A 9,485-nucleotide genomic window follows, 5' to 3' on the forward strand; every position below is an offset into this window, starting at 1 on the left:
CAAACTTTTGCACAGCAAAGGAAACCATAAACAAAATGAAAAAACAACCCATAGAATGGGAGAAAATATTTGCAAATGATGTGATTGACAATGGCTTAATTTTCAAAATATACAAACAGCTCATACAATTCAATAACAAAAAACAAAACAAAACAAACTCAATCGAAAAATGGGCAGAAGACCTAAACAGACATTTCTCCAAAGAAGCCATATGGATGTCTTTCAATAGGCATGTGAAAAGATGCTCAACATTGCTAATTATTAGAGAAATGTAAATCAAAACTACAATGAGGTACCACCTCACACCGGTCAGAATGGCCATCATTAATAAGTCTACAAATAGTAAATGCTGGAGGTGATGTGGAGAAAAGGGAACCCTCCTACACCTTTGGTAGGAATATAAATTGTTACAACCACTATGGAAAACAGTATGGAGGTTCCTCAGAAAACTAAATACAGAACTCCCATATGATCCAGCAATCCCACTCCTGGACATATATCCAGACAAAGTTTTCATTCAAAAAGATACATGCATATAAAAAAATAAAAGATACATGCACCCCTAGGTTCATTGCAGTACTATTCACAATAGCCAAGACGTGGAAACAACCAAAGTGTCCATCGACATGGATGGATTAAGATGTGGTGCATATATACAATGAAATACTACTCAGCCATAAAAGAGAACGAAATAATACCATTTGCAGCAACATGGATGCAACTAGAAATTCTTATACTAAGTGAAGTAAGTCAGAAAGAGAAAGACAAATACCATATGACATCAATTACGTGGAATCTAAAATATGGCAAATATCTACAAAACAAAAACAGACTCACAGACATAGAGATCAGACCTGTGGTTATCAAGGGGGAGGGAGGAAGCAGTAAGATGGACGAGGAGGGAGTAGCAGACACTGCAAACAGTACAAAAGATAATTTTCTACTCTGGCGAAGTTTGAACTAATTTTGGATGGCTTTTCTATTCTGATATTCCAAATCTCTGTGAATGATGAACAAGGCCTGAGTCTCCCAGATAAACACCTCGTTTCTCTTACCCAACGCGGAGCTCCTGATCAGGTCTGAAAGTTTGCCCCCCACCCCGCAAAAAAAAAAAAAACAAAAAACAAAAAACTTTATAGAACAAGTTTTAGGTCCAGATTGCCTCTTCCAGGGAAGACTGAGATTACGGAGTCTCCTCGAGGCTCCAGAGCGGCCACCAGATGGCGCTCTGGCACCAACTGCAAATCAACTTCCTTCCTCTTCCCCTAACTCTTCCCGGCAGCGGGGCCCCCGCTCGAAGCGAGGGACCAGAGGGCTGGGTCCCTCCAGCTTCCCCTTGGGATTCCCCGGCTTCTGAGGTGGCCAAGCATTAGATGCAACATAAGCTGAGTAGCAGCAGGGGCTGCCAGCCGGCTGGGACAGGCCAGGGTAAGAGAGGAGACCGGAGCCGCGGTCCTCGGCTGGGGAATGGCGCTGGGTCAGCGGATCCCGCAGCAGGCTGGTCCCTAGGACAAAACTCACACCTGATTGAGGGCCATCCTCACTCTCGCTTCGCGCGCTGAGCAAATATTTCCCCTCTAAGGGGCGCGCCTGAGTCACTTGCGATTGGTTACTCGAGTCCGGAGTTAAACTTTCAGCCAATGAAAAACGGCATGGGGAGTGACGCACGGAAACGTCACGGGAATTCCCCCCTCCTGGGGCGGAAAAGGGGCTTTCCCGGCTGGAGTCCTGGTAGCTGGAAAGGTGTCGCGACCCGTCCGGGGTGGGTCGGGCCGGGAGAGAATCCGGAACCTGAGCCGCCGCAGCGGTGAGTGGCCGGGTTCAGACCCCTGGGTGGCAGGACACGGGGAAGGGCGGGAGGAGGACCCTTAGCTGACCGAGCCCAAGGGCTGAAGAGAGGCGTCTGCACACTCACAGAGAGCACGCACACGATCAAGATACACGCATACACACTGATGTCCTTGTATAAAGACAGGCGGGCCGTTTGTTACACCTTCACATATGCCGGCGTGTGCACAGCACTATCCATGCAGACTCGCTCACACAAGGACCCGCAAAACACGCACACCGTGCACAGGTGCCTGGACCCATACCCTTCACGCACAAACTCGAAGATGTGTTCACCTGTGCTCTTACATACATGCTCAGATGTTTCCGCACTGAGAAGTTTAAGGACACTCACCTGTATACGCATGTTCAAGCCATGAACACACAACACGCAAGCACATGGGCCGAAACACACTTGTACACCTATGATGCAGATGCATACATGTATTACACACGGCTTTGGGACTGGGGCGTAGGGCGTAGGCAGCCAGAGTAGGTGCAGTGTGGGAATTAACGGCTGTTGAGATGTTTTCGGGAGGGGTAACAGGGGAGCCCATCCCAAGGAGACCCTTTCCTTCCCCCGCCCCAGGGCCCCAGAGACCAGTTATCCGGGCAGAGCCCCGGGGCCCCTCACTGGGAAGAGCCCCCACCTACAGGCCTTCGGGGAGTAGGCCTTCCTACTGCAGGAATGTCCCCCCAAAAGCCCCCAGGGTGATTCAGCCGTGGCCTCACTCGGGGTAGAAAATCCCAAGGTTGCTCCAGGACGGGGGAGGGAAGGAGGCGGACCTGACCCCGTACTAGGAGCCTCCCCCAGCTTTGAAAGACCCTCCCGTCCCCGGCGCCTGCCCTGGAGGGAGGAGGAAGGGGTGCCCAGCCCCGCGGGACCTTCCCAGCATCTGGTAGCCCCTCGACTTCGCGGAGACGCTGCGGGCGCTAGCAAGCCAACTGAGACCTTGAGCCCCTCCCGTCTCGGGGGCGTGGCCAGTGCGTCATTTCCAGGCCCGCCCCCTCCGGCCCCGCCTCCCCCTGGTATTTTCGGGACTTTCCTAAGCTGTTCTAACTTTCCTGCCCTTCCCCGGCCCAGCCCAGCTCCGGATCTTGCCCTCCACCGGATCTTGCCCGCCACACCCGGACGGGTGGCTGGAGATCAGACCCTCCCCTAAATCCAGGCCCCCCCTTTCCCCCCAACTCCCGTCCTGATCTTTCTCTCCCAACCCCTCCACTCCTCCCCACCTAAGGCGGGCGCCTGAAACTCCGGGGAAACAGCACCCGGCCGGCCGGAGCCACCGGACAGAGCTGGGCCTAGCCCAGAGACATGGACAGTTGCTACGACCCAGTGAGTCACTTTGCCTGGCCCCAAAGCCGGCCGGTTGCCCCCTGTGCCTGTCTGCTTGTCTGCCTGCACCTGTAATGTCCTTAGATTATCTCAGCCTGCCTGTCAGTTACCTCTGTCTGCAAACTGCTTCCAATAGGAGTTTTCTTTTATGGGCCTGGGGAGGAGGAGTGATTATGGAGGGCTTGGAGAGCTGAGAGCTGGAGGGCCCCGAGAGTGGCTCAGAATCAGATGCTACCCCAGTCTGTCTCCACAGCAGAGTCTGCCTGGCATCATCGAATATGATGATTTCAAATTCAACCCGTCCATTGTGGAGCCCAAGGAGCCGGCCCCAGAGACAGGTTAGTAAGTCCCCCGACCTCCCCTTGTCTTGGAGGGAGGAACATGTGCCCTCTGCCTTGGGAATGGACTCAGAAGTCCTGGCTCAACAAAGTCCCTCTGTCCCCAGCTGATGGCCCCTACCTGGTGATCGTGGAACAGCCTAAGCAGGTGAGTGAAAGAGATGGCATGGAATGGTTTCAGCTTTGGGGGCAAGTGGGATAGTTGGGTGGCCATGGTGACCACAGACCCACTTGGGTTGAGGTGGTTGGTTGCTGCTGATCACAGCAGTATGGTTGTGAATTCAGGATAGATACATGCAATTATTATGGTCACTGCTGGCTGGTAGCAGGGGAGGGGGGTTTGGGGGCCTCATGGTCACAATGTCACTCTGCCCTGGCACCTTCAGCGAGGCTTCCGATTCCGATATGGCTGCGAAGGCCCTTCCCATGGAGGACTGCCAGGTGCCTCTAGTGAGAAGGGCCGGAAGACTTATCCCACTGTCAAGGTGAGCCTGGATGGTGCTGGGGGGGGCAGGGGTGACTCGTGGACAATGTCCATAAACATTACTGACAGCCCTCACCCCTCACAGATCTGTAACTATGAGGGACCAGCGAAGATCGAGGTGGACCTGGTAACACACAGTGACCCGCCTCGTGCTCATGCCCACAGCCTGGTGGGCAAGCAGTGCTCGGAGCTGGGGGTCTGCGCAGTGTCTGTGGGGCCCAAGGACATGACTGCCCAGTAGGTGCCCCATACCCTTGGCTCCCAATGGCATGCCCCCTCATTGCTTGTCCCAGTCCTAGGCCCTGGCCCACCTCTGTGAGCTTAGTGTCTGACCAAGGGGAGAGACTGCAGCTGGCCCCAGAACCCAAAGCCCCAAGTAAAAACTAGAAAAGCTTCCTAGAGAAGTAGGGCTGAGCTGAGTCCTGGCAGTGGGGAGGGTGCCTCAAGAGCAAAGAACTGCCTGCAAGGCCTCTGACTCCCTCCCTCCCCCACCCAGATTTAATAACTTGGGTGTCCTGCATGTGACCAAGAAGAACATGATGGAGATTATGATACAAAAACTTCAGAGGCAGCGGCTTCGCTCCAGGCCTCAGGGCCTTACAGGTATGGGGGAGATGGAGGGAGTCAAGGGAGGTGGTCATGGAAGGGAAGAGTAGAGGAGGAGGAGGAGTCCAGGGGTCACATGTGTGCCCAATACCCAGAGGCTGAGCGTCGGGAGCTGGAGCAGGAGGCTAAGGAGCTGAAGAAGGTGATGGATTTGAGCATTGTGCGGCTGCGCTTTTCTGCCTTCCTTCGAGCCAGTGACGGCTCCTTCTCTCTGCCCCTGAAGCCGGTTATCTCCCAACCCATCCATGACAGCAGTGAGTATCCTGACTACCCAGGGTGCCAGAGGGAGTATGGAGGGCAGCCTCAAGCTGTGGAGTAGGATAGGCCTGGGTTTGAACTTGGCCCCACCATGAATAAACTGAGTGATCCTGAGCAAATCATTTCCCCTCTCTTGAATATGGTTTCTGTCTTGTGTAAACAAAGATACTAGCACTTCCTGTACTTCTTGGCATTGTCCAAATGATACAAAGCAACCTGGCTCCATAAATGGGACCACGACTATTATATCATCTCACATAATTGATATCCCACCTCCATAGAGTCTCCTGGAGCCTCAAACCTGAAGATTTCTCGAATGGACAAGACAGCTGGCTCTGTGCGGGGTGGAGATGAGGTTTATCTGCTTTGTGACAAGGTGCAGAAAGGTGAGGCTGGAGCCCACGCCGGGAGCTAGGGACACTGGGGGTCAAGCTTGGGGACTGGAACAGATTCAGGGCAAATGGCCCTGGAGATTTACTAGGAGCTGTGGCCAAACTTCCAATTTTCCTTGTAGATGACATTGAAGTTCGCTTCTACGAGGATGATGAGAATGGATGGCAGGCCTTTGGGGACTTCTCTCCCACAGATGTTCATAAACAGGTACCTTGGAGCCAGCGCTGGGCCTGGGCCCAAACTAGGCCAAGGCCTCATTGACACTTATGTCCTCCTTCCCCCCAGTATGCCATTGTGTTTCGGACGCCTCCCTATCACAAGATGAAGATTGAGCGTCCTGTAACCGTGTTCCTGCAACTGAAACGCAAGCGTGGGGGGGATGTCTCTGACTCCAAACAGTTCACCTATTATCCTCTGGTGGAAGGTGGAGCTGGGCTGAAGATCCCAGGGCGGGCTGGAGGATGGGGGATGGGCTGGAGGGTCCCAAGAACTAGATCAGGGGACTCCTGAGTCAAATCAGGAGTAGGGAAGGTCCCAGGAAGAGGTGGTCCCAAGAGCCAGCCTGAGGGCTTTTAGGGGAAAGGCCATTACCAAACGCGGGACAGGGCCCTGGAGGCGGGGCGTGAGTTGAGGTTTTTAACATCTCATTTCCCTCTGCTCCCAGACAAGGAAGAGGTGCAGCGGAAACGGAGGAAAGCCTTGCCCACCTTCTCCCAGCCCTTTGGGGGTGGCTCCCACATGGGTGGAGGCTCTGGGGGCTCGGCAGGGGGCTATGGAGGAGCTGGAGGAGGAGGTGAGGTGGCGCTGGGGCAGGAAGGGGGATGGAGGAGAGGAGGGGTTAAGGGGAGGGAAGTTGTGGGGGCAGAGATCTGAAAGAGTCTTTCTGGTGCTCCCTCCCCACCATCCTGCCTGTGTCCACAGGAGGCAGTCTCGGCTTCTTCCCCTCGTCCCTGGCCTACAGCCCCTACCAGTCCGGCGCGGCCCCAATGGGCTGCTACCCGGGAGGCGGGGGCGGGGCGCAGATGGCCGCCGAGGCGCCTAACGTGGATGCTGGGGAGGAAGCCGCAGAGCCGAGCGCGCACCGCGGGATCCCTCAGCGCGAGCAGCCGACCCCGGAGCTTCTGCATCGAGGTATGGCCTCGAGGATCTCGGGGAGTTCGGACGCTGTGGGCGGGGACCTAGCTCGCGCCCACGCCCCTTGTCACCCCCAGCTCGGGAATACAACGCGCGCCTGTTCAGCCTGGCGCAACGCAGCGCCCGAGCCTTACTCGACTACGGCGTCACGGCGGATGCCCGCGCGCTCCTGGCGGGACAGCGCCACCTGCTGACGGCGCAGGACGAGAACGGAGACACGTAGGTGGGCGGGACGGTGGGCAGGACGGCGGGCGGGATCCACGCTGGTGGAAGCGGGGGGTGGGGTGGGAAAGGGACCTGTAAAAACCGGGGCTCGGGAGTTGGACAGACTTCGTTTCAAGTCCGACATCAGCATGTACTAGTTCTGTTCAAGATACTTAACTTCTGCACAGAGGACTTCAGTTTTGTCCACTGTTAAAGGGGCACAGTAATAGTACGTACTTACCGCAAAAGGTGTTCAGATGGATTCAGTTCAGATGTAGCTATGCTCTTGGAGACGGCTGGGTTGGCCCAGGAGGAAGACTATGGTGGTGGTGGGTTTTAAGAGTGGAGGATACTGAGTGGCTCGTCTTGCTTAGCCAGAGTCTCACTCCCCAACCCCCAGGCCGCTGCACTTGGCCATCATCCACGGGCAGACCAGCGTCATTGAGCAGATAGCGCATGTCATCTACCATGCCCGACACCTTGGCGTTGTTAACCTCACCAACCACCTGCACCAGGTGAGGGACATCTTGTGGCTAGGGGGCAGGGGTTGGAAGTCAGGTGGGGCTTGGCCAGGAGCAGGCCTGGCTCATTCTGCCTGCCTCCCCAGACGCCCCTGCACTTGGCAGTCATCACGGGGCAGACGAGCGTGGTGAGCTTCCTGCTGCAGGTGGGTGCAGACCCAGCACTGCTGGATAGGCATGGAGATTCAGCAGTGCACCTGGCACTTCGAGCAGGTGCCAGCGCCCCAGACCTGCTGCGCGCCCTGCTGCGGAGTGGGGTTCCCACCATGCCCCAACTGTTGCACATGCCGGACTTCGAAGGTGAGTTCATTACCTCATCTGGACCAACAAGCAGGGGTGGAGGCCAGGGAGGGTACCTGGTGAATGCCTAGAGCAGATATGCGGTGTCAAGGTCGGCTGACCCAGTGGCCACATTGGGGACACAGCTGCAAACTTAAGTATCCTATGTCACTAGGACTGTACCCAGTACACCTGGCTGTCCGTGCCCGAAGCCCTGAATGCCTGGATCTGCTAGTGGACAACGGGGCTGAAGTGGAAGCTGCAGAGCGGCAGGGGGGCCGAACAGCCTTGCATCTAGCCACAGAGATGGAGGAGCTGGGGTTGGTCACCCATCTAGTCACCAAGGTGGGACTGAGGATTATGAAAGGTGTGGGGCCAAAGGTTATGGAGAGACCATGGTGGTGAAGGTATGGGGGGAGGAGAAGCCAGTCAGTCGGTGCTGTGATCAACCACTCCCTTGCACTCCACAGCTCCGTGCCAACGTCAATGCCCGCACCTTTGCGGGAAACACACCCCTACACCTGGCAGCTGGACTGGGATCCCCGACCCTCACCCGCCTCCTTCTGAAGGCTGGTTAGTCTCACCATCAAGGGCATACGAACAGGGATGGGGGGAAGAAAAGGGGTGCCTCATTCTCCCCAGTTTGCAGTCCTTAATGTGGACTTCTCTTGAAACTGCCCATGACTGCCTCTCACCCCAGGTGCCGACATCCATGCAGAGAACGAGGAGCCCCTGTGCCCACTGCCTTCGCCCCCAACCTCTGGTAGTGACTCAGATTCCGAGGGCCCTGAGAGGGACACCAAAGGCAGCTTCCGGGGCCACACACCTCTTGACCTCACTCGCAGCAGCAAGGTGAGGCCAGCATGGAACCAAAAGTACCAGGGAATGGGGCATCTGGGCTTATAGATGGGATCCTGAGTATCTGGTACCTGGGCTTAAAGTACTGTGATGGGAGGTAGTCAAGGCTGAGGCTGTCTTCCCCAGGTGAAGACCTTGCTGCTAAATGCTGCTCAGGACACCATGGCGCCCCCGCTGACCCCGCCTAGCCCTGCAGGTGAGATCTCCCCACCCACTGCCAGACCCCAGACCCCTGCTTACAGAGGTCTCTTCTCCTTTAGGACTGCGGAAGGAGGTCTCCCCTTCTCCATCCCCGTCCTCCATCCATGGGCCCCAGTGGCCCTGCCTGCCTTGTCTGTCAGGTTACCACAAGAGAAAGACAGTATCCAGGTATCTGTGTTTGTGCCCATCCCTTGGGGTAACTAACGTGTTTATGTGTGTGTCCCCCTTAGGTCCAGAGATGCCACTTGAGGATACAGTTCTACAGAACCTGGAGCATCTGCTAGACAGGCCAGGAGCCCAGGGCAGCTGGGCAGAGCTGGCAGAACGGCTGGGGCTGCGCAGTCTGGTGGACACATATCGAAAGACAGCCTCACCCAGCGGCAGCCTCCTGCGCAGTTACAAGGTCAGTGGGCACCCGTCCCTGACTCCCCTTCCCAGCCCAGATCCTGGTGCTTCCTTGGGGACCCCACACCCTAACTATAACTCTGGTCTCACGCCTCTTCCTTCTCAGCTGGCTGGTGGGGATTTGGCGGGCTTGCTGGATGCCCTGTCTGACATGGGCCTGGAGGAGGGAGTGAGGCTGCTGAGGGGTCCTGAGACACGAGAGAAGCTGCCTAGCACAGGTAAAGGGTCCCTCCTGGAAGGTGGATCTGGGCCTGGAAGGGGGGAGGTACTGAGGCCTTGACTCTTCCCCCCATGCCCTTGTCCGTGTCCACTCCCTCAGCAGAGGTGAAGGAGGACAGTGCATATGGAAGCCAGTCGGTGGAACAGGAAGCAGAGAAGCTGGGCCCACCCCCTGAGCCACCAGGAGGGCTCTGCCATGGGCACCCCCAGCCTCAGGTGCACTGAACTGCCACCCACCCACTAGCCCCTTTCCTGGGCTCCTCTGTACAGCGTCCCCACCTTTTCCAGTTCTTATTTAACACCCCATGCCCACCCCTCCTCCACTGGGGCAAATAAAAGATTCTCATGGGAAAGGGAGGGGGCCTGGCTCCCTCCCCAACTTACAGCAGCCCCTGGTGTGACTCTCATCCCCGGGAACCAAA

The 9,485-nt window shown here is 56.3% G+C and overlaps 1 protein-coding gene and 1 long non-coding RNA gene across 7 annotated transcripts in view; one reads left to right on the plus strand and one right to left on the minus strand.

Moving 5' to 3' along the window:
• Window positions 1–2,705, minus strand: part of LOC106506113 — a 29,257-nt gene extending 26,552 nt beyond the window's left edge. The window contains exon 1 of the long non-coding RNA XR_001301171.2: window positions 2,183–2,705. This is a non-coding gene — a long non-coding RNA (uncharacterized LOC106506113). The remainder of the gene's footprint in view (window positions 1–2,182) is intronic.
• NFKB2 (nuclear factor kappa B subunit 2) lies at window positions 1,686–9,451 on the plus strand. 6 transcript variants are annotated; one of them, XM_021072741.1, is made up of 23 exons: window positions 1,686–1,807; window positions 3,066–3,163; window positions 3,417–3,501; window positions 3,609–3,649; window positions 3,888–3,986; window positions 4,071–4,222; window positions 4,482–4,588; window positions 4,687–4,845; window positions 5,131–5,235; window positions 5,364–5,449; window positions 5,528–5,666; window positions 5,907–6,035; window positions 6,164–6,373; window positions 6,454–6,595; window positions 6,981–7,095; window positions 7,188–7,401; window positions 7,556–7,725; window positions 7,851–7,953; window positions 8,081–8,232; window positions 8,365–8,434; window positions 8,670–8,842; window positions 8,951–9,062; window positions 9,164–9,451. In XM_021072741.1, exons 2-23 carry the CDS (start codon window positions 3,143–3,145, stop codon window positions 9,286–9,288), a joined length of 2,709 nt encoding a protein of 902 aa, XP_020928400.1. In that variant the 5' UTR covers window positions 1,686–1,807; window positions 3,066–3,142; the 3' UTR covers window positions 9,289–9,451. The 6 variants fall into 6 exon arrangements, with proteins under 6 accessions (XP_020928400.1, XP_020928402.1, XP_020928403.1 ...); XM_021072743.1 differs by having other exon boundaries at window positions 9,167–9,451; XM_021072744.1 differs by having other exon boundaries at window positions 3,420–3,501.

The sequence above is a fragment of the Sus scrofa genome, chromosome 14, assembly GCF_000003025.6.
Source record: "Sus scrofa isolate TJ Tabasco breed Duroc chromosome 14, Sscrofa11.1, whole genome shotgun sequence".
In the NCBI taxonomy this organism is placed as follows: Eukaryota; Metazoa; Chordata; class Mammalia; order Artiodactyla; family Suidae; genus Sus; species Sus scrofa.

What these genes read in the sequence shown, in the direction of transcription:
- NFKB2 (XM_021072741.1), top strand. Translation starts at nt 3,143, where the DNA reads ATGGACAGTTGCTACGACCCA. An exon ending in GGAGCCGGCCCCAGAGACAG is followed by an intron (nt 3,502 to 3,608) that starts GTTAGTAAGTCC and finishes CTCTGTCCCCAG; the next exon opens with CTGATGGCCCCTACCTGGTG. An exon ending in TCGTGGAACAGCCTAAGCAG is followed by an intron (nt 3,650 to 3,887) that starts GTGAGTGAAAGA and finishes TGGCACCTTCAG; the next exon opens with CGAGGCTTCCGATTCCGATA.